This window comes from Trematomus bernacchii, unplaced genomic scaffold, assembly GCF_902827165.1.
Source record: "Trematomus bernacchii unplaced genomic scaffold, fTreBer1.1, whole genome shotgun sequence".
In the NCBI taxonomy this organism is placed as follows: Eukaryota; Metazoa; Chordata; class Actinopteri; order Perciformes; family Nototheniidae; genus Trematomus; species Trematomus bernacchii.
In genome coordinates, this window is record NW_022987899.1 from 1,197,825 (window position 1) to 1,222,022 (window position 24,198).

The 24,198-nt window shown below is 42.5% G+C and overlaps 2 protein-coding genes across 2 annotated transcripts; one reads left to right on the top strand and one right to left on the bottom strand.

Moving 5' to 3' along the window:
- Positions 1 to 331: 331 nt before the first annotated feature.
- Positions 332 to 15,176, bottom strand: sars2 (seryl-tRNA synthetase 2, mitochondrial). Its single transcript, XM_034114405.1, has 16 exons — positions 14,883 to 15,176; positions 13,805 to 13,900; positions 13,340 to 13,369; positions 13,065 to 13,205; positions 12,197 to 12,251; positions 12,029 to 12,092; positions 9,625 to 9,730; positions 9,481 to 9,528; positions 8,126 to 8,234; positions 6,465 to 6,510; positions 6,291 to 6,378; positions 5,678 to 5,790; positions 5,423 to 5,516; positions 2,979 to 3,071; positions 2,633 to 2,698; positions 332 to 763 (listed from the first exon to the last, which is right to left on the bottom strand). The coding sequence occupies exons 1-16, from the start codon at positions 15,150 to 15,152 to the stop codon at positions 623 to 625; spliced, it is 1,560 nt and encodes a 519-aa protein (XP_033970296.1). The 5' UTR covers positions 15,153 to 15,176; the 3' UTR covers positions 332 to 622.
- Positions 15,177 to 15,789: 613 nt separating this feature from the next.
- Positions 15,790 to 22,224, top strand: si:dkey-260j18.2 (uncharacterized protein LOC325231 homolog). The gene is made up of 5 exons (XM_034114662.1): positions 15,790 to 16,338; positions 17,122 to 17,275; positions 18,900 to 18,978; positions 19,495 to 19,722; positions 20,180 to 22,224. Exons 2-5 carry the CDS (start codon positions 17,122 to 17,124, stop codon positions 21,675 to 21,677), a joined length of 1,959 nt encoding a protein of 652 aa, XP_033970553.1. The 5' UTR covers positions 15,790 to 16,338; the 3' UTR covers positions 21,678 to 22,224.
- The last annotated feature ends 1,974 nt before the right edge of the window (positions 22,225 to 24,198 follow it).

Sequence of the window (24,198 nt, forward strand, 5' to 3'; positions counted from 1 at the left end):
GACATGTAATGTAATGTATTTATTATCTATTTACTTTGTACATTTTTGAGATACAACACAGTATACCCAAACTTAATATCGAGATAGAGAAATGTATCGAAATAGCAATTGTTAAACACTTATTGTAGGAGCCATTATTGTTTATTTATGATATGTAACGCTATCTTATTTACATATATTGTGCACTAATTTTTAGTATTGGAAATTTGGTAATGTACAACAATTCAAACTAAACTGCTCAGTGGAGAATGTGCTGTATTGTGTCTGCGTACGATCACTTCCATCTACCTGTGTGACAACCGGAGAACAAAGAGTAACATCAATATGAAAATTGCCATTACACTTATCTTTATTGGATATTCCTCATTATGATCCCCACAATAACACACATTCTTGCGTTCATTGACCAATTCCTAGTGTATAAAAGCAACAAAATAAGACATAAATATATTTACAGAGACAGGAAACTGCAGGGTCTGATCCGTCGCCTCAAAACAGTGACGCTCTCGACTCAAAAAGTCAGAGTGTGTTTCATTTAATCTGAAGAACAATGGAAATGTTTCTCAACAGACAGTGTGTGAAACATCCTGATGCACGTCTGCTTTCTGTGTGTGTGTTTGTGTCATCTGCTCTTGGGAGCGGGTCGGGGGGGTCTGTTGTGCTGGTTCGGTCCGATGTATTTCAGAGGAGTGTATTTGGGCTTCTCGATCACTTCCAGGCCCAGAAAAGGCTGCAGAGCGCGGGGGACTCGCACTGACCCCTCCTGGGGAGACGGAGAGAAAGGATGTGGGTAAACACAACATTTAAAAACACAATGGTTTTCATAATTATTAACACTTTGATTTTAAGTCAATTGGATTTAAAAAAGGGTTTGAAATAAATTAAATATTATCTTTTAAATATATATCTTTTTGTATTCCACCAATAGGGTTATAGTAAATCCCTAAGAAGTTTAAGAGTCCTTTAAAAATTCATTCTCATATAAGGCATTGTCCATTTCTATGAAACATTGTGAAAAAGGGTTCATATCTCTATGAAATAAACATGAATACATTACACATACTGCCTTTCCTTTAATGTTTGTATCACAGTGTCTTTATAAATGACACTATGAGTTTTTTTTACTATAATACCTAAATGAATAGTTTTTCTACACTTTTTCCATGCCCCATTCAAATCAAATCACAGCGCACAAAACCAAAGAGGTGAAGGAATGTGGACGTGTGTGGGCTGTTAAAGGTGGGGTAGCTAAGAATGGAGAAACCAGCTCGAGTGCGCTAGAATTTGAAAATACGCAACCGGAGAAAATCTGCCCCTTCCTTCAGACTTCCTTCCAGAGCCCCTCCTCCAACACACACGACCGCGCACATGACCAATGAGGGCACGAGATAAGTTTGTGCACGAGATGGAAGGCTGACAGGCAGGTAGGCCATCCAGTTATTTTAGCCGGGCCGGCTCAGATGATTGGTTGTGCTTTTTACAGCGCCACGGCTTCCACAGATGACATTTTTTTTATATATTTATTGTCAAAGCATTTAATATATTCATTGCTATCGGGATGTTAAGAGCATTCCATGGAATATAACAAAAAGTGTTTCTGAAGTGAATTACCTACCCCACCTTTAACACAAAGACTAAATATCTCAATGACCAAGAACTCTTTAAAGGGGACCTATCATGCAAAATGCACTTTGGTACGTCTTTTATACATGAATATGTGTCCCCGGTGTTCCAGGGAACTCACCAAGTGTCAGAAAACACAACCCTCTCTATTTTCCTCCATACCCAAATCTCTAAAAAAGGGGCTGCAACGGATCTGATAAAAACTGATCCAGATTTGAACACTGTCCTGACGTCAGGACAGTGGCGCTACGGCTATTGGGCCAACTCCACCAATCAGGAGGAGACAGCCACGGCCATTGCCGTTCGAAAGCGCTGGAGACGCTGTAGTACATTTGCCAGGCCTCTAGATGGTGCTGTTCTCACTGAATCAGCCCTTGCAAAAACAGGGCTAAAAATATTTATTTATGTATTGCCTCGGGAAAATGTAAAACTGATTAGAAATGGCAACTGCAGTATTACTACTAGATCATTATTTCAGCATTTCTTATAAAATGCATGACTGACAACAATCACAAGGGGGAGCCACTTCAACACAGGTGCACGCAAAGATGTGAAATAGTGTAGTTTTGATAGAAAACACAAAAATAGAAGATGAAACTACTCAGATATTTTTCTAAAGATTATTTTTTTTACTCATAATATTTCAAACTTTGTCTGAAAAAGCATCACATTTTGAATTTTTAGGATGTGTTGTTATGAGCATGGGTTAATGCATAACAACTAGATTTATCAACGTTCACAGCTAGTAGATAATGCAGGGACATGAATACAAATATATTATTGAGGCCTTTCTTGACGGCTATTATGGATAATATACCATTTTTAGCATAACGTAAAGCAACCATTCCACAAAATGCCTCGACACAAATTGTGTTTCTCATTTCTTTTCAACACAAATCATTTTGTCCAGGACATTTCAATCGTTGTTGTAGTTTTCCATGACTTTTTGCATTAAATAATCCAGGTTTTTGGCATCCTCTCATGGTTAAAGTGAGCTCTTATGTCTTACTTTGGTCTGGTGGGTCTCCAGGATAGCGATGATGGTTCTGGGGATGGCACAGGCTGTAGCGTTCACCTAGAGAGAGAAACAGAGACATGATGGAGGTGTTATAGTGCTGTCAGACACAGGAACACACACACACACACACACACACACACACACACACACACACACACACACACACACACACACACACACACACACACACAACACACACACACACACACACACCACACACACACACACACACACACACACACCACACACACACACACACACACACACACACACACACACACACACACACACACACACACACACACACACACACACACACTCTCTCTCTCAGACTCACAGTGTGGGCGTACTGCAGGAGGCCGTCCTCGCGCTCATACAGGATGTTCAGGCGTCTGCTCTGGTAGTCTGTGCAGTTAGATCCGCTGGAGATCTAATAAAGAGAGAAGAAGTGAGATCAGAATCATACAGCTCTGTGAGGATCAATGACATGGTGACAATATGCAGGCCTAGTTCAACTTTTTTCGTACCCCATGACCAGAGTTGGGTGTAACGCGTTACTGTAATAATATTACTTTTGTCGGTAACGGAGTAGTGTAACGCGTTACTTTTATAATTCAGTAATCACACTACAGTTACTAACATTGCCCCGACACGCGTTACTTTGTTACTTTTATAAAATCAGTCATAATCACACTGACAGACAAGAGGGGTTTCCGCCGCAGGTTTATATGTACGTAATCTGCGCGACTTGCACGTCCACATCTCCACGTGCAGTGCTGCATAAACATGGCAGAGTCAGCGATAACTTTCGAGGGGTGGAGGTATGCCCATTATTTTGAGTTCGTCCGAAGAATAGACAGGAATGTGACGGTGAGGTGCAAACTGTGTCCAGGCCAGAAGCTGTTATACACTGCTGTAAACACCACGTCAAACCTCAACAAACACCTGCAAAGAACACATGCTAAGGTCAAGCTAATAGCTAAGGACCCCCGAACCCAGAGTGAGGATGTTGTGAGTGTGCCGCCACCGACTCCGAAGCAGCACAAATTAGAATTTGGAGGACCGGTAACCAAAGCAGAGATGGACAGGCTTGTAGCATCCTTCATAGTAGAGGTAATGTTGCCCATTTGCACAGTGGAATCACCATCACATCGTTCAGAGATATACTGCGCAAAATACAGATAGCAGGAGACAGAGGACAGCCATAGTCAGAGCTATCTGGATCAGTCTTATGCGACAATGCGACAACTAAAGAGAACATTTGAAACTTTAGCAGTCTGCGTGATCTGCCTGTAGGGAGGGGCGGGCCGGCCCTGCGAGTAAAGTAACGAGTAAAGTAACGAGTAAAGTAACGAGTAAAGTAACGAGTAAAGTAACGAATTACTTTATGTAGAGAGTAACGAAGTAGTGTAATATATTACTTTTTTAAAAAGTAATATGTAATATGTAATATATTACTTTTTTTTAGTAACGACCCCATCTCTGCCCATGACACTAGATTGACGTTCATGAAACCTGCAATTACATCATCATCATCTTCCCCATCTTATTATTTTAATAATCCCATCTTATTGACTCTCTTTTATCCATTTATTTGGGAGTTTTTCCTTGTCCGATGTGAGGGTTCAAGGACAGAGGGTGTGGTATTCCTATTACAGGGTATATGCAGGAATCCTGAAGTCAAATGTAATACCTTTTAAGACCTTTTTTAAGACCCTTTCCATACATTTTAAGACCTCATCGCCACTTCGAGTTCTAACCGGTTACATTGGCGACACACTTTACCTCACATTGACTATATACAGTATTGATTGTCCTTCCTCCTTATCTTCCAACCATTTGGACGCAAACTTGCATTTCCCCATAACGATGTTGCTTAACAACCGGCGTAAACGGACATTCGCTCGCTATCAAGCAGTGAGCGCGCGATGTCCTGTTCAGATGACGTCAAATCCAATGGGATGCCATAAATAAACTACACAGAATCACACTACACACCTACGCAATGATTACATTCAGGCAAACTGTAGAATACAACCTCTTTGGACAATTTATATACTTATTGAAAACAAGCTACAAAATGTAATACCTTGGAAAATGCTGTTTAATACTTTTTAATAGCCTTCATTTTCGCTAAATTGATTTATCAACTTTTAATACTTTTTAAGACCCCGCGGACACCCTGTATTCATATTCTGTACAAACTGTAATCCCCTGAGACAAATGTAAAATGTGTGGTTATATAAATAAACTTTGATTGATTGAATTATTTATATTGAAAGCCAGTACCATTTTTAGCCAAATAGAGTCTAAATATTTAACATTTGCTACATTTTTCTCACACATCACTGTGTTCATACATGACACAGATTCTGCTCTCTATTACTAATTCAGGACCAAATTGTTGAATAAATGAACAGAAAATTGATATTTTTCACCCAAAGATGGAAATTGTTTGGCTACAAAATTGAGGTGGTAAAGCATACGTTGCATAGAGAAATGTAAGGAGCGATTTCTGTCTGTTTTTCATTCTTTCAAATGTTGACAGAATTAAACTTTTGAGAAATGATGTGATTGCTAAGCGTGTCACTGAACCTTTGAGTGATAAAAGGAGGTCGCTGATATTGTAGGGAAGTTTGCATCTCACCATGCACAAGCTGTAGGAGAGATTTTCACAAATAATCATCTTTATAAAACTCATAGTCAGCAGATATCTCAGTTGACATCCCATCATATCCTCTGCATCTGTGGCAGGTATGTAAATGATATGATGGGACTGACCTCTCCGTAGTTGTCCCTCCCGGGCATCCAGGCTTCGATGTCGTACTTCCTGTGTGCCGGAAGACCGAGCTCCTGCGTCGGCATGTCCAGAACTCTGAGTGAAACACACACAAATACAGCATGGGGCTCAAAATAGAGCCAGGACTCTGTGTATACTCTCAATATCACTTAAAATGTAATGCATGTAGGAAAGAACATGGCCACTCAGATGTTGTGTGTGTGTGTGTGTGTGTGTGTGTATGTGTGTGTACTCACCTGTAGTGTAGTTCCAGTGCAGAGAACATTTCTTTCTGTAAGGAGATGAACTCCTGCAGCAGCTGAGCACTCTCTTCTCCCGTCTCATCTGCTGTCACTCCAAACATCTCTACCTGTGTACACACACACACACACACACACACACACACACACACACACACACACACACACACACACACACACACACACACACACACACACACACACACACACACACACACACACACACACACACACACACACACACACACACCACACACACACACACACACACACACACACACACACACACACACACACACACACACACACACACACACACCACACACACACACACACACACCACACACACACACACACACACACACACACACACACACACACACACACACACACACACACACACACACACACACACACACACACACACACACACACACACACACACACACACGTTAAAGGGGCAGCCGCCTGAACATTTGAAAACATCCTTTTCCTCTCACCTTTAGTGCTAATTCTCAGTCTAAATGAGTTAGCAATGCACATGAGCAAATATGTGAATGCATATGTTTATGAGAGTGATTCCTGTGTGTGTAATACATGTGTGTGTTACCTTGTTGAAGTGATGCACTCTATACAGGCCCCATGTCTCCCTGCCGGTGTCGGTCTCTGCTCTGTAGCAGGTGCTGCTGCACACCGTCCTGCAGACACGTCACACATCATCAGATCAAATATAACTTGATTTATTTTCTGTAGAGAATTAAGAGTGAGGGGTTCTGTTTATTACCTGGCAGGCAGGTCCTTCCAGTTCACTGCATGATCCATGAAATAACCTGCAGAAGAGAGACACATCAAACAACAACCTACTACACATGTGACATGGATGTTTCCAGCTCTTCTGATATACGCTAGTGTGTGTGTGTGTGTGTGTGTGTGTGTGTGTGTGTGTGTGTGTGTGTGTGTGTGTGTGTCTGTACCATTCCCTGGTCCTGATCAAATACCTTACTGATCAGGTATTGTCAGTGATGAAATGTAATAAAGTAAATGTACTCAAGGACTTAAGTACAATTTTGAGGTACTTTTATTTCAATTTATGATTTATACCACTAACATCTAAAAGACAATATTGTACTTTTTATTCCACTACAGTTATCCTAAAAATGTAGTGACTCTAATGATTCAGATTATACGCTAATGCAAAATGTAAATCAACAATATATAGTATATAGTATCATATAGTACATGAAGTAAAATGTAAATTAGTTCCACTTTGACCAGCTGTGATGAACACATTAGGCAACAATAATCATAATCCAGTAATTTAATGTATATGATTCTGAATATTACCCATTTTGAGTACTTTTGGTAGGTTTAATTTGATGATACTTTTGTACTGAAGCAAGATTTTGAAAGCAGAACCTTTACATATTGCTCCTCAAGTTCTTCTACCACCAAAAGTTATTGTTAAAGGTCCCATGTCATGCTTTTCTGGTTATTACCCGTCCCCTTTTGTGTTATGTAGCTTTTTCTGCATGTAAACGGTCTGCAGAGTCACAAACCCTCAAAGTACACCCTGTAGCGAGTATTACATTGCATTACATGTTACTTGTTAGACGCTTTTATCCAAAGCGACTTACATACTCAATACTGTGGACAATCCCCACAGGAGCAATTTGGGGTGAAGTGTCTCAGGGACACAACGACATGCTGACTGCAGTGGGGTTTGAACCTGTGACCCCCTGAAAACTCTAACACAGAAAAGACCTGTCTATGCTGCACCAGAACGGGTATAGTGACGTAACGGCTCACACACACACACTCAATCTTTTCTCAGCTGCAGCTCCACGGATTTCTCAGCCTGAACTGACGGCGGGACGCGGCGAGGCTCGCTCGGCCTGGGCACACACACACACTCACAGCCAGTGTGAGTGTGTCTCGCTGTCTGGCAGACCCCACGCAGCAAGCAGGAAATGAACCCAGCTCACACTGTCCGCTCCAGCAGCGAGCCCCGCAACGTCCCGCCAACACGGCACCCAGACCCCACGCAGCATTCTCATCTGTTTGTCATTACTGGTGTCATTTTCTGGTTGCTAACAAACGCCAATGTAACACATAAACACTGATGTTCCGCTGTAACGGTGGTGGACTTATCAGAACAGAGTGGGCGAGCTGACCAATCAGAGCACACTGGGCTCATAGGGAGGTGGGGGGGCAGGAGCTCCAACAAGCCGTTTAGGACAGAGAGTGAATACACATACTATACAGAGATGCTGTATGAGAAACCAATGTGAGTTTGGAAAATTGAACAATATAAATCTATTCTAGTAGACCTCAACAATGGAATTATGATCAGTAGAAATGGCCATGTCATGGGACCTTTAAAAGTGAAAACCTTGTTGTGACTGCAACACATTAACACATAAACGTTAGTGAATAATAAAGTATCACCTGCCACTCCGACCTCTCCGGTGCCGGCCAGGTTCAGGTCTGGGAATAGCTCCGGGTCCAGAGAATAAACCTGAGAGCGGTGAGATTTGGGCGGCATCCCACAGCCCTCCTGCAGGGGGACGAACCAAATTATTAAAAAACACAACAGTAGTTACATAGTGTAGGACATGTGATGGCTTAAAAAGGGCTTTAACTGAACTTTTGGTCTTTAAACGGTTACGTCTGAGTGTTTTGTGGCAAAATATTTACTCATAATTATTAATGTCTATCTAATCTCATTTTTTAATTAAAAATCTTATTGCGTTAACGTGTCAACATCAGGGATGTTAGAAACAGTGTTCAGCTACTATCATAGTAGTCCCTCCCTTTCCGGGGGACCTCCATGGGACCTTATTACGGAAAAAGTATGTATTGAAGTCAATGGAGAGAGAAAGATTATCTTTCAATCCCGTTTGAATTGTGCCACGAATCACACATATGATGTTTGTCAATTTAAAAGATAATTTTGCAAGTCAAGAAAATTAAAATGTGTCGTAAAACTGTGAAGTAACACTTTTTTTTGGTGTGAAACCGCTCAATGAACTACATCTCCCGTCTCGCACCACACACCAAGACGGCCGTCACGTTGGCACATTTCACTTCTTTCTTTCAGAATGAGGCGAAAAGTATTAAACGAGGTGAAAATCACTCCAAGTCTGGGCATGTTGAGAGCTGTACATACACACAAGGGGAGTTAGTCGGTTCGTAAGAGCCAGCATGCGGGACCGGGATTCTGGGATTTGTAGTCTTTCTAGTTGCGTATTTTTCATAGTCTTATATTTCAACAGTTTTACGACAAACTGTGACTTTTTTGATATGGAAATTATTTTTTAAGATTGACAAACATCATATGTGTAATTCATGGCACAATTCAAACGGGATCGAAAGATAATCTTTCTCTCTCCATTGACTTCAATACATAATTTTTCCGATATAAGGTCCCATGGGGCGGAAGTAGATGGGCAGGACTTCGCCTCTCTCCTCTTCTTTGTACATTTTTTATACACAAATCTAAGTTTACAAATTCTATATTTTGTGTATTTCATGATTTTATTTTATTTAAAAAAGCCCTAGAAGCTAATTATAAGAAATGAAACAATAAAGTTCTTTGGTACTAAACAATAAAGTAAATATTTAATACATTTACTTTATTGTATTCTTATTTATTGTAAATAGTAATGTCTGATATGTTTATTGTTCATTTTATTATGCACTTGCTCTATCCTGTTAGTTCATTGTGAAATACCTGAGAGCCATGTTGTTTTGTACATGTAATCGTTCAGATTAAACAAAACAATATCAATTCTGCGACTCACAAACACTGCCCCCTTCAGCATGTCAGGCACGACCATGGGAACGAAGCCCTGCAGGAGTCAGAGGGAAAACTCAACGTTAACTCTCCTAATCAGAATAATAATATACATTTAGAAATGATATCTTATATTCTCACACATGCTCACCCGTCGCTGCAGGGTGTCGAGGGCAAAGTTCTGCAGAGCGGTCTGAAGTCTGGCCCCCGCTCCCCTCAGGTAGTACGACCTGTGGCCCGAGATGTGAGCCAGATGTCTGCAGGAACAAAGCATAATGATCCCCGTTTATATCAACAGTTGGCTTCTTTTTTTTTTAAAGGTCCCCTATTATAGTGTTTTCATCAATATATTATAGGTCTCAGATATATACAAACATGTCTCTGAAGTGTTTGGCTCCAAACACCAAACAGATCATTGCAGCATTACCCATAATCCCCTCTGTTTCAGCCCTGTTTCAAAAGTGCTGATTCTCTGTCTGTTACTTTAGATGAAAATAAGGAGCCCCTCCCCACGCCCCTCTGAGAGAGATTTGGTTAAAAAGAACACAATGGTGTTCTAGGAGGAGATTCAGGTGATAAGGTGGGGGGGGTTACCTTGGTTGGTGATTGGCTAATGGTTACACAAGCCAAAAAAATCGTTATGACATCATAAAGTGACCAAAATCTGATCAGCTCATTTTCAGACAGGTTTTTATATAAATGGATCAGGACAAAAAGAGAGAGAATCTTTGTTCCTGAAACTTTCAGAGTCTCTTTACACAGAGGGGACACATGTTGATGTAGAAGAGACATGAAGAAGAAGGGACACATGTTGATGAAGAAGAGACATGAAGAAGAGGGGACACATGTTGATGTAGAAGAGACATGGAGAAGAGGGGACACATGTTGATGTAGAAGAGACATGAAGAAGAGGGGACACATGTTGATGTAGAAGAGACATGAAGAAGAGGGGACACATGTTGATGTAGAAGAGACATGAAGAAGAGGGGACACATGTTGATGTAGAAGAGACATGGAGAAGAGGGGACACATGTTGATGTAGAAGAGACATGAAGAAGAGGGGACACATGTTGATGTAGAAGAGACATGAAGAAGAGGGGACACATGTTGATGTAGAAGAGACATGAAGAAGAGGGGACACATGTTGATGTAGAAGAGACATGAAGAAGAGGGGACACATGTTGATGTAGAAGAGACATGAAGAAGAGGAGACACATGTTGATGTAGAAGAGACATGAAGAAGAGGGGACACATGTTGATGTAGAAGAGACATGAAGAAGAGGGGACACATGTTGATGTAGAAGAGACATGAAGAAGAGGGGACACATGTTGATGCAGAAGAGACATGAAGAAGAGGGGACACATGTTGATGTAGAAGAGACATGAAGAAGAGGGGACACATGTTGATGTAGAAGAGACATGAACAAGTGGATTTTGCATCATAGGTGACCTTTAAGTGGGTTTGCATGACGTTCTCATCCATAATCAGTGAATGACTCCAGAAGATGGAGGTCAGCTCGCACCAACTTTGGAGACACAGACGGGTGTACCACTATGGAAGTTAAGCAATGTTGTGCTGTGGATGGAGGCAGCAGTGAAACACATTTTAACCACCTAAAAAAACTATATTAATGTAAATGTATTCTATATTTGGCATATTTCCATTGACAAAAACAGTAATTTTGCCTTAGAGGACACATGGGTTGCTGATCTGCTTCCTTGGTCACTTAGTAAGTTTGTGTTATTGTGTGATTTTAAAGTATTAGATCAATTTGACCAACGTCACACAATTTTGTCAATTACTCCTGTGTTCAGAAAGGTACAACTACTGAGTCTGCTAACTTTGAAGAGAGCATGGATGGATAAAGAAGTTCCCTGTTGGAAAGCACTTTCTGATGGCTGATAAAATCTGTACAAATATTTTAAATATAGCATGCTCTTTGTTTTATATTGATTTTTTAGGTAGCTTGAATAAGTATTGCTACTCTTTGTCCACAGCAGCACATTGTTCAGCTCTTGTGCCGTTACTAAAGTCTGTTTCTCCAAAATGGGGTCCAGTTCACCGGCGTGTACTGTAAGTAATAGACTGTGTATAAGAACCATCAAACCATTCCTTTAATATTAGACAAATTATTAAAGGTCCCATGTCATGGCCATTTCCACTGATCATAATTCCATTGTTGAGGTCTACTAGAATAGATTTATATTGTGCAATTTTCCAAACTCACATTGGTTTCTCATACAGCATCTCTGTATACTATGTGTATTCACTCTCTGTCCTACACGGCTTGTTGGAGCTCCTGCACAACACACAAGGGGACAGGTAATAACCGGAAAAGCATGACATGGGACCTTTTAACCAATTGGACAATTTTTATACATATTGCACGTCAAATTTTTACTTTCTTTGCTCTCACTTGCAGGCTGATTCAACAGATGAAACTAACGTCCTCTTTCCCTCAGTTTTATAAAAAAAATATGAACCTAAGTTTCAAAAAGAGTAGTGCACAGGTGAAAGTGTAATATAAAGTGGGAGATATGAGAGCGGTCCTCACCTCTGCCTGATGAGACCCAGCTCCTCCCCCAGCTCCACATGGCCTCTGGGCTGGAAGTCAAACTCTGCAGCAGATAGAGAGCAGATTATGAGATTAGTGTTTTCTAAATCACACACAGGTAAAGCACTTTGGATGATTATCATTGATCTGACACTCCTGATCAATCACCTGGTTTCTCTCCAACCAGCTCCACCACCTTCGCCTGGCTCTCGTCTCCAACCGGCTGGAAGAGGACAAGACAAAGTATGTTGAGTATCCCAAAGTTGTATGTTAGAAATGTACAGTATGGGTCCTCAGTACATAGAAACTGCCGGATGCTAACTCACATATAATGGGCTATTTGCACAATTGGCATAAATTGCATTAATTAGCATATGCAGACAATAGCTAAAGAAATTGCATGGCCGATTTGGACAATTTTGTAGGAGGTTATTTAGGATGTTGAATCTATTTCGGACCTTTGAAGGATCAAGAATGGCAGTTTTGAGTCCCCTAAAACTTTAAAATCTACCCAAAATTAATCAAATCAGCACACCGAGAGTACAAAAATTGCCACTCTCTGGTTAAAACTGCAATTTTTGATCCCCATAATGTCAGTAATTGATTCAATATCCCCGATAACCTCCAAAATTGTCCACGCCCATTATCTGCCTATGATAATTAACGCAACCTATGCTAATTGTGCAAATTGCCCAACATATAAAAGTTAGTTATGTGATGAGGACCCATATTTCTAACATAAAACGTTGGGGTACTCAACATTTCCAGGTTCAGAATAGGTCTCTATGAGCTGGCAAATAGACAGACACATTTAAATATATACATTTCCGGTGTGTGTGTGTGTGTGTGTGTGTGTGTGTGTGTGTGTGTGTGTGTGTGTGTGTGTGTGTGTGTGTGTGTGTGTGTGTGTGTGTGTGTGTGTGTGTGTGTGTGTGTGTGTGTGTGTGTGTGTGTGTGTGTGTGTGTGTGTGTGTGTGTGTGTGTGTGTGTGTGTGCGTGTGTGTGCGTGTGTGCGTGTGTGCGTGCGTGCCCTCACCACATCAGGGTGTGAGCTGTTGGGCAGTCTCAGAGCTCGTCCGTAGTGCTCCTGGTCCAGCTCCGTCTCTTTGGGGTAGAGCTGGTTCAGTCTGTTGCGGGTCTCTCTCCCTTTCTGCAGAGCCTGGTTGAATTCTGGAAGCTGTGTGACAAAAAGAAATGTAAGAATCAGAACCTGGTCCCACATTACCACGGAGCAGGGTACTGACAGGGGAGAAACACTGCCTACATGTTGAGGGATTCAAAGTTTTAAATGTTAAAAATGCTAAAACTTACATTGCTGAGGCTCTTCTTGTCGTTCTTGATCTGTGAGGAAAAGACGAATGATGTCACGGTTATAAATGCAGCTTTAATCTTGTATTATAATTTCTAACATTTGGGATTTCTATGTTGTAAATGTACATTTTCTCCCTGGTAATGGTGGCATTTCTTGGGATTTTTCCTGGGAGACAGCGGGTTTTATATGCTGTACACACACCCTGAGACAAATGGGTAATCTGTGATATTGCGTTATGTACAGTAAATAACATTTGATTGGTTGATTGATATTCTTACAAACACACCTATTTCTCAATAGTTATTCGTAATGCCTGTCCAGGGGTCAGACTCCTTGTGAAATCAGTGTTCTGTCCACACTGGTCGCCACAAATAACCACAATAATCTGAGTTCCTTGTAATTGCTTTAAGTGAAATTGAAATCACAAATCAAGTTTCTATGTTCAAATCAATCAAAAAACTGACCACCAGTGCTTTGACTGACTCCCCGATCTGAACCTTCTGCTGCTCCAGCCCAGAGATCTCCGTCCTCACCGCCTGCAGCTCCTGCCACACACACACCTGCACAGTACACACATTTAAACACAGTTAATAGAAATACCAGGAAAACAGTGGCACTCAAGTTACATTTTTCCACATTTCATATTTCGTTATGTTTGTTTGCTTGTCTGTCTTTAGCTGTGATGCCAACTGGATATGATTATTATATGTGTTAAATCTGTTTTCTGGTTACATTTTATAACATAACTTGCATAGTCAGGTCACAGGAATACTTTAAATGACATGTTCTTATCTGACTTGAACATTGGGAGGGCATTTTAAAGTCCCCCTCCACTCAAAAATGTATTTGTTTTGCTTATTTTTACTTCATTTGACTCTCTTTGCAGAAACTGTGTATAATCAGAGTTTGACAACAGAAAGCTATTTTCCCATTATACCTCTGCAGGTATACATTTTAAAAGGTAAAAGTACTCAGATCTTGTACTTTAGTAGAAGTAGAATGACCAGAGTGTAGGAATACTCTGTTACAAGTAGTAAAAGTATTGGCATCAAAATATAGTTAAAGTAGCGACAGTAAAAGTAGTCATTATGCAGATTGGTCCATTTCAGAATAATATATATGATATGTTTTATAATGATTGATCATTAAAGTGTTCTCAAAGCTGGTAAAGGTGCAGCTAGTTTGAATGACTTTGTATACTGCAGGGTAGCTTGTGAATTTACTCCAGGTGGAACTAAAGTCTGATTCAACACTTGATTATATTTCACATCATTCATCCAGATCTGTGAAGTAACTAAAGGTATTAAATAAATGTAGGGCAGTAAAAGTACACTATTTACCTCTGAACTGTAGTGGAGTAGAAGTACAAAGTAGCAACAAATGACATACTGTATTAAGTACAGTGCTTTTACAGTACATGTACTTAAGTTACTTTACACCACTGAATTAAAGTCTATGTTTTGGCTTCTAAGCATCCAACCAGCCAACTGTCAACCCCAGACATGATTTGTTATCTTAATTAACAACTGCAGAAACACTTACAATCTTCCTGACATCTTCTCCTCTCAGCTCTCCCTTCCTGTTTTCCACATTTGCTATGACTTTCTCGGTCTGCTCACACACTTCCGTCATGTCCAGCTCCGGCAGGTCGCTGTACCCTTTGACGGAATGATCGTACAAACTGCTCCGGGCTCCGTGAGAGCACCGGATAAACACCCTGATCCTCTGCCGGGAACAGTGCCTTGTAATTGGCTTCAGCGCTGTCAGAGCAGTGGCTCCAACCCTGGAGACCATGCCGATGGAGGTCGCCATGTTTATGTTGCGTTCAAAGGTATGTGGGAATAATCAGAACTGTATTCTTGTGTAAACGAGAAGTCTTCTTCTTTGTTTGAAGGTGTATTACCGCCGCCTACTGTATTGGAGTGTGGACCTAAAATAAAATATATACAATTAAATTCAAATGTAAATTATTTGTATTAAGTCTAGCTATTAGCTTTTAAGCTAAATGCAACGTAATGTAATGTTTAAATAACTACGTTCCTATTTTCAGTGAATGCAGCATGAATACCGGAACTTACCATTTCGAAAATAAAACTGTTATTTTGCCCAACGGTCAGCCAACGGTTAACACATTTTGAAAAGAAAAACGAAGATTAATTGTTTTATTTATTTTCCTTTATTTATTCAAGAACAAATTGACATCAGGGTAAACATATAAAGTAATAAAATAACACGTAAAATTTAAAATGTGATTAAATATGTCTTAAATACACAATTCGTTTTGATTGCCTTTGTATTCATACTGTTTTTAATAGTGCTACTATAATGTTTTAATTCTTGGTGAATGAAAAATGTTTAAAATGAGGTTTGCAGTTAGCCCATTTCTTTTTATATAGGCACATTTCCCTAAAAATAAAATTAACTGTACAACAACAACACAATCTGCGTCCATACTGTCACCTTTGAAGTATGTACAACATGTCTCTATCCTGTAGTTGTACATTTTATCTCGTTTTTCTTTTAAAAAACGAGCAGAAATTGTTTATTGTATCTCTACACGGACGTCACGAGTCAAAGGTCGTCCAATCAGATGAGCGGAAGTTTATACGTTGCGGTAATCCGGTGTGCGGCCGACTGAACCTGAAGTCAGTGGTACATTTTACCCCTGTAGCCTCTGAAAAACTGCACTATTTAAACACATATTCTGCTTTGCAACAAAGTAGGACGTGTGAGGAGGATATCATGGTGGACTGACATCTTGTGAGCACCAGAGGCGGTGTGCACAATGCGCCTTTGAGAGCTAGTTTTGTTATGGATGTTGTTGCACCGGTGCTGCTGGATGAACACCGAGCTGACTCTGCTTCACAGGCCGCCTAACTAAACCCTCACAACCGGGTTTAGTTACAGCCAGCCTACCCCCCCCCCAAAACTGCCTCACACATTCCTGCTGAGAGAGACCCAATCCGGCTTCACGGTGGAAACCAGAAGACGAGCAAAGGTAATGTTGAGCTGTGAAAAATCCACATTTGACCTGTTTACTAATGCTACAAAAACAGCCTGCTTTGTGTGTGTCATTCCAGTCTGTAAATGCATATTCCTTTTTATATTCTGCACATGTCTGTTCTAGGCTAGCTTTTTTTGGACTGCTTTAAATTCTCATTTACTGCACCTATTTTATTCTACGGAAAACGATTAGGGCCAAAATTCTGAGACTTTTTTTAATTACATTTTTTACTTTATTTTCCTCGAAATTCTGTCATTGTGGTTGTGTACCATTTATATACTAAAGCAAAATCCTTGCATGTGTTAACAGACTTGGCAATAAACCTCATTCTAATTGATTAAGGACGGTATTTCAAGACATCTCCTTATGGTAAAATAAAACTGAAACGTTATGCAATAAGAAAACTGGGGCCAACACTATTTACTTAAAAATAGCTTGTATCTTGAACTCAACATTTTTTTTTCAGGGTCATATGTGTTATTTCTAGTATTATCTTTCAATATTTTTATGCGCGCTTCTTGAGTGATATTAAGCAATCTTTGGCTCTTTACTTGCTGTAACAAATGTACATGTCCCCTCTGTGGGACGAACAAAGGTGTTCTGATTGTGAACCTTATCTGCATATTGAAGTATGAATGCTTGTTGTTTGTATGTTGTACATCTCTTGTTTGTTTTTTTGTATTTTTGATGGCACCTTAAAAAAAAGGGAGTAGCTCTACTCATCCCATTGTACCTGTATAATGACAATAAAGAATTCTATTCTATGTTGTTGCTCAGATGAACGCTGTGCGGGGGGGCACAGCGACCTGGCGCCCCCAGCCGTGGCAGGACGGGGACGGGGGCGGAGGAGAGCCTCTGTCGGACAGCGACTCGGAGGAGGAGGACTTCCCCGACGACAGCACCACGCCGCTGGGAGACTACATCACACACGGTGAGTCAAGGTCAACTTTATTGTCAATCTTTCAGTTTGTGTGTACAGACAGAGAAATCGAAATACCGTTTCCCACAATCCCAAATACAAATATATATGTATAAAGATATGTATATACCTATATATCAGGGGTGTCCACACTACGGCCCGTGGTCCACTTTGAATTGGCCCACAAAGGAAACTTGTGCTTGTCTTATATTGTACTTCTTAAATATAAATGTACAAATATATTACACAGTAGTATTCATGTGTTAAAGGTGGGGTAGGTCATTTTGGAGAAACCACCTCGAGTGCGGTAGAATTTGAAAATACACAGCCGGAAGAAATCTGCCACTTCCTTACAGAGCCCCTCCTCCAACACACACGAACGCGCACATGACCAATGAGGGCACGAGATAAGTTTGTGCACAGATGGAAGGCTGACAGGCAGGTAGGCCATCCAGTTATTTTAGCCGGGCCGGCTAAAATGATTGGTCGTGCTTTTTACAGTACTACGGCTTCCACAGATGACATTTTTTTATGGATTTTTTGTCAAAGCACTTCAGATATTCATTGCTATCGGGATGTTAAGAGCATTCCATGGAATATAACAAAAAGTGTATCTCGAGCCGGTTTCTCAAACTTACCTACCCCACCTTTAATAAGACCACTTTTCAAATAAATGTAGTTGATTAAAGTTTTCTAACATATCTTAGTTGATCAGAAAAAAGCCCAGTGACTTATTTACATAACAAGCTTGAAATACACCCTTCCTAATTCTCCTTATTGTAATCAATCTGAGGGATGAGCTGCCAACACTCACAAGCATCATTTACCTTCATTTGATTGATTATTCTAACTTATAACTGAACTTATGAGGCAATAAACCTTTAGTGAGTGGCCCAGCCCTTCGTATATATATTTTTCTGTATGTGGCCCTCGCTGAAAAGAGTTTGGACACCCCTGGTCAAGTCAAAGTCAACTTTATTGTCAATCTTTCAGTGTGTGTGCACAGACAGAGGGATCGAAATACCGTTTCCCACAATCCCGAATACAAAAAATACAAATATATATAAAAACATGTATGCAAATATGTATATCCTATATATACACAATCAACAGACACATTTATACATACTATGCACACATTAAGACGTAAATAAAAGCACAACAATCAATATATACAAAATAACAGTCACTTCAATATCTTTTGGGAGCAAGACTCATGAAGCTAGAGAGAGAATTCTGGAGAATGAACCTTGTAGTGAATTCATTAAGTTTCACCTGTCTTCAGAAACACGATCATAATTATTTTATTTGTCCTGCAATGGGGAAATTCAAGGTGTTACAGCAACAAGAGTATAGTGCAGATTAATTAAAAAGAGTACACTTACATACAGTATTATATGAAAAAGTAGACGCATGTTGTTAATAATACAGACACCATGTTATAGAAGTAGCTGGGACTGTTCACAGATTGATAAATAAGCGTGAAATGCACGAGGGTATATTGCACACAGTTTTATTTTGACAGGCATTGCTATAACACCTTTACTGTCTTTATTCCTGCCTCCTTAAATCTCACTTCTTCTGTTCCCCCCCTCGCTTCCCTGATATTTATTTCCTCGTCCTGCTTTGTTTCTAGGATTGAAGCAGCTCCTGGATGCTCAGCAGCTGTGTGATGTTACTCTTCTTGTGGAGGGAAAGAAGTTCATGTGCCACAGGTAGGACTGCTTTTTCCTACACAGATGATACAGAAAAAAAAGATTAATGATTTTGATTGAAGACATTTATTTTTAAATTCCTCCTCTTGTGTTTGTGTACCATTATACACTAAAGCAAAAACCTTGTATGTGTTAACGAGCCATCCATCCCGCTTATCCGTGGTCGGGTCGTGGAGGTAGCAGTTCCAGCAGAGTGTTAACGAGCAATAAACCTATTCTGATTTATTAAGGACAGTATTTCAAGACATCTCCGTATGGTCAAATCAAACTGAAACATACTGCAGTGAGAAAGCTTTTTTTTGCTATTAGGGTCATATCGTTGTTGTGTTGTTTCTAGTTTTATCTATTAATATTTCTATTGTGTTATTTAGTTTTCTTCATATACCACTTTACACGATAGCAAACACATTGGTTTGTCAGTGAGCTGTAGGGAGACAAAAACAAGGTACTGTTAAATGTACAATTCCTTCTCCTCATGATATAAACACGTTATCTTCTATCCTTCTCGCTCCTCAGAGTCCTGTTGGCAGCGGTGAGTCCGTATTTCCGGGCGATGTTCACCAGCCCTCTGGTGGAGTCCCGCCTCACTGAGATCCGACTGGAGGAGGTCACGCCGTCCGTCATGGAGACGGTGATCCAGTTTGTTTACACCGGTGAGGCGGGGCTCTCTCTGGACACGGCGGAGGATCTGTTTGTGGCCGCCAACCGGCTGCAGGTCATGCCCCTTCAGGACCTCTGCTCCAGGTAAATCAGCTGTAGGAAAAGTGACAGGTGATCAGGTTTACAGCCAAGATTCAGGTAGAGATGTGTTCATCGGTAGAGAATTGGCAATACTGTTCCTACAGTAGTATTTAGTAGTAGTAGTAGTTGTTATTTTTCTTCTTTACTTGCTTGTAAAGCGCTTTGAGCACCAGGAAAAGCACTATATAAATCAAATGTATTATTATTATTATTATTATTACAGGATAGCTACTCTCCCATTATCTCATGATTTTCAGGTGATCTTGAATATCCAGGTGCCTTGCAAGTGACCTGAATTGGGCAGAAAATGTCGAGTGACATTGAAAAAATAAGCACTCTGTCAAGTACTTTGACGTTAGGTTTTACAACCCAGCTTTTGTCTTCTGGATATCAAACCCCCTAGTCTCATATACTCTAACTCTCCCCCTTCCTCCACTTTTTTCTCTTCTCTGACCTCCAGGTTCCTGTTTGAGCACCTCTCGGTGGATAACTGTCTGGGGATGTACTCTCTGGCTCGCTCTCACCACGACCAGCTGCTGCTCCGCGCCACGCTGCGTCTCGTGGCTCAGCACTTCCCCCGAGTCGCCCGTCAGAAGGACTTCCTGCTGCTGGACCACGGCACGCTGGGCAGCCTGCTGAGCTCCGACCGGCTGGGCGTGGACTCGGAGGCGGAGGTTTACGACGCGGCGCGGCGCTGGGCGGAGCACCAGCCTTTAGATCGCTACGCCCACATGCCGGCGCTGCTGCACCACCTCCGTCCGGGGCTGCTGTCCCAGGAGGAGAGCCGGAGACTCTGCCAGGAGCTCGGCCCCGCTGCCGCCGGCGAGGCCCTCGGGGGGCCGCTGAGGCCGCGGGAGGGCATGTTCGAGAAGAAGATCGTCTGCGTGGACCTGACGCCTCGGGAGGACGAGAGCGCCGCCTCCAGAGACCTCACCGTGGACTGCTTCGACCCGCGGACAGGGAAGTGGGAGAAGCTGGCGGCCCTCGGGTCCCTGGTGAGCCCCGGCTGCACCGCTGTGGGGGACCGGCTGTTCGTGGCGGGGGGGATCCTGAGGACGGGCTCCGTGTCTGCAGCCGTGCACGAGTACGACGCCGTGCTGGACCGCTGGATTGAGCGGCCCCCCATGGTGCAGCCGCGGGCCATGCTGGGCCTGCTGGGCTGCGGGGACTCCATCTTTGCATTGGGGGGCAGTAACCGCTCCGCCCTACTGGACTCCAGTGAGACCCTGGACCTCTCGACGCTGCGCTGGTCCCCGGGGCCTCGCCTGCCGCTGCCTCTCAGAGCCTTCGCCTGCGCTGCTCTACGCGGACGTCTCTACCTGCTGGGTGGAACCACGCTGGAACAGAACCGGGCCGTGGTGCATTCAGGGGTCCTCGTCTATCACACCCTCACAGACTGCTGGACTCGCGTGGCTCTGGACTCGGGGGCCACCTGCCTCGCCGGGGGGGTCGCGGTCCGAGGGGGCGTCTGCGCCATCGGGGGATACATGAGGGACACCACCAAGTTTCTGGACGGAAACTACACTAACCTGGAGACTTTAGACGCCACGGGGCGGGTTCTGTTCTTCAGGGAGGGCCGGGGGTCCGGGGCAGATAGGGAGGTGACCGGGGGGGGGGTGATGGTGAGCGCCGAGCAGCGAGGGGGGGCAGGAGGAGGGAGCGACCGTGCCCCGAGTCCGGTAGTTTTCCCCGGGTTGCCGCGGAGGATAGCGGCGGGCGGCGTGGCCCGGTGGAAACGCAGGATTTACGTCCTGGGGGGCGAGAACGGGTCGCGGTTCTACGACAGTGTTTACTGCTGGAAGCCCGGCTGGCGCAGTTGGGTCCAGAGACGAGAGAAACTCCCCGGAGACACAGGGGGGGTGAGCCAGTTCGGGTGTACCACCTTAAAGTTCCCCAAGAAACACATCCTGTCCAGACTGAGACTAGCCAAAGAAAACTGCAAGAAGCCCGCCGACTAGCTCCACAGGGACCAACTGAAGACGAAGCAGCTGATCATGTGACACACAGACCAGGAAGTAGCTCCTCCTTAACCTCATGAAATGTTGAGGTTGAGTCACAAGGAAGAGGCCATTTTATACAGAGTGCAGCACACGGTAGTCTTTTATTGACAAGATACAGGCAGATCTTGTGTTTTAAATCAGATGTCAGGCAAGTGGAGCTAGAACAGACAGTCAGGCAATATGCACCTGAATGTAACCTTATCCACAAATAGTAAAGTCCTTTCAGAAAGGAAAGGGCCTTTTTTTTTTAAATGTTATTCTTAAAGTGCAATGTTTTTTTCAGCATTTTGCTTAACCGCACAACATCTCAATGCTGTGAAGTTTCAGCTGCGTTGAGTTTAGACACAAGGACACATCGGCACATTTCTGACCATGCTATGTTTCATGCTATGTTGTATTGTTCTATTGCTTTTTTGAAACTGCATTAAGGGCTCTACAAATGCCCTTTATTTGAGTGGGAACCTATCAAAGATACTTTTCATAAACCATTTGCATATAGACAGTTTTTACTTGTTCTCTCATTTTATTTTAATTGACTATTACATAATAGAAACACACAAGGTTTGGTATTTCATTACCACAAACAAAGCAGCCATACAGAATATTAGTGACAAATCGACATTTTAAAACAAACAAACAGTATTCGTATGTATTACTACATTCATAACGGGTTAATCCAGGCACTCAAAACCCTAAATATGGCAACCCATGTGTTAATCACACATCAGATAAAGTCTTCTTACTCGGTACAGACTGTCCTCATGTTCAGTGAGGGGAAACCTGTGCAGATAAGGCATCATGATACGAAGATTAAAGATAGCCACAACCATTTTAAAGGTTAAAGCTGGCTACACACCAACCCGATTTTGGGAGTCAGAGGCAGTCGGGCATTCGCGGCGCCCTACTCAGGTTGGTGTGTCCCGCACCGTCGTCTCTTTACGGCACCTTTTCACACCTCCCGCGGCCGATTCAACATGTTGAATCGGCCGCGGGAGGTCAGAGAAAGTCGGCCCAAGCAATCACTCTGATTGGCTGTTCACACTACTGCTGGCAAGGACAGTTATTGCCACTCGTCGACTGAAGTATTTGCGGTGTGTTCGTAGGCGGGCGGCGTAGCCAACGCAGGCGACGTAGCTGACGTAAAAGTCGGACGTGTGTTTTATATATAGAGCATGGTACAGTGTCCGAGGGTACATGTGTTAGAGCAGGGGTGTCAAACTCAAATACACAGTGGGCCAAAATAAAAAAATCGGTACTAGTCGAGGGCCGGACTGGTTCAATGTTTATTGAATGAACTTATTGCACATATTAAACCTGGAGCTAACAAAGCTTAAATTATTGCCTATAAAAACAACATTAAATAATCAGTTGCATTCATTTCTTATGGCTCTATCTGCAGCTTTTCGAGAGTCATTTCTTATGATTACATTTTCCCACAGGCCAACAACAGCTTCAAGAAAACTATTTCCCTCAAAGAACAAACCAAACATGCCCTGTTGTCGCAAGAAAAAAAGTGCAAAAGGAAACATCCATTGAAACCCAGTTTGCTGCTCTGTGATGCTAGTTCAAGCCAGATACTTGGCATCTCATCTTGGGTGCAAGTTCATCAATGTTTGGGGTCAGGCTCTGAGCTGAGGGAACCCTCAGGATTGAGTGAAGGTGTGCGTGCAATATACCGGCGGGCCAGATCTAAAGGCCCGGACACACCAGCCCGATTTTGGGAGTCAGAGGCCGCCAGAGGCAGTCGGGCATTCGCGGCGCCCTACTCAGGTTTGTGTGTCCCGCACCGTCGTCTCTTTACGGCACCTTTTCACACCTCCCCACTACCGCTGCCTGCTGGTAAGGACAGTTATTGCCACTCGTCGACTGAAGTATTTGCGGTGTGTTCGTAGGCGGGCGGCGTAGGCGTAGGCGGGCGGTGTAGCCGGCGACGTAGCCGACGCAGCTGACGTAAAAGTCGGGACACCTTCGGTACACGTTCTTTGGTCTCAGGTGGGTGTGTAGCGGCCTTAATAGTAATTTGAAATTATCCTGCGGGCCGAAATTAAATCCACCACGGGCCTGATTTGGCCCCCGGGCCTTGAGTTTGACACATGTGTGAGTCCTTGTGTCTAAACTAACTTTCCTAGAGCTCCAGGTGAACAGCTGTGTTTCTGCAGCCGTGTCAAAACAATTTTATTTCCATTGCTCCAACCACAGAGCGTGTGAATGTGTTAGGCATGGAGTATTATGCATTATTTGAACACTTTAGCATTGCACCTAATTTATTCAGATGTATTTCTAAGGTTTTATTGTGAAATGTCATGTTGCTCTGACTGCAGGGCGGAAAGATAAGCTCAGACAGGAGCATGTGTTAATTCACTCTCATCTTGCTGAGTTGACCTCACCATCTTAACAATACATTCTTCTCATAACTGCAGGCCAGATACTGGGTTTAAAACTTTGGATAGTTGGCTAACTGATTCAGTTTGAATACTTT

Coding starts and splice junctions, on each gene's coding strand:
- si:dkey-260j18.2 (XM_034114662.1), top strand. CDS start 17,122: ATGAACGCTGTGCGGGGGGGCACAGCGACCTGGCGCCCCCAGCCGTGG. Junction 18,979..19,494: donor AAGAAGTTCATGTGCCACAG/GTAGGACTGCTT, acceptor CTCGCTCCTCAG/AGTCCTGTTGGCAGCGGTGA. Junction 19,723..20,179: donor CTTCAGGACCTCTGCTCCAG/GTAAATCAGCTG, acceptor TCTGACCTCCAG/GTTCCTGTTTGAGCACCTCT.
- sars2 (XM_034114405.1), bottom strand. CDS start 15,152: ATGGCGACCTCCATCGGCATGGTCTCCAGGGTTGGAGCCACTGCTCTG. Junction 13,901..14,882: donor GAGAAGATGTCAGGAAGATT/GTAAGTGTTTCT, acceptor TGTACTGTGCAG/GTGTGTGTGTGGCAGGAGCT. Junction 5,517..5,677: donor GCACTGGAACTACACTACAG/GTGAGTACACAC, acceptor TGTTTCACTCAG/AGTTCTGGACATGCCGACGC.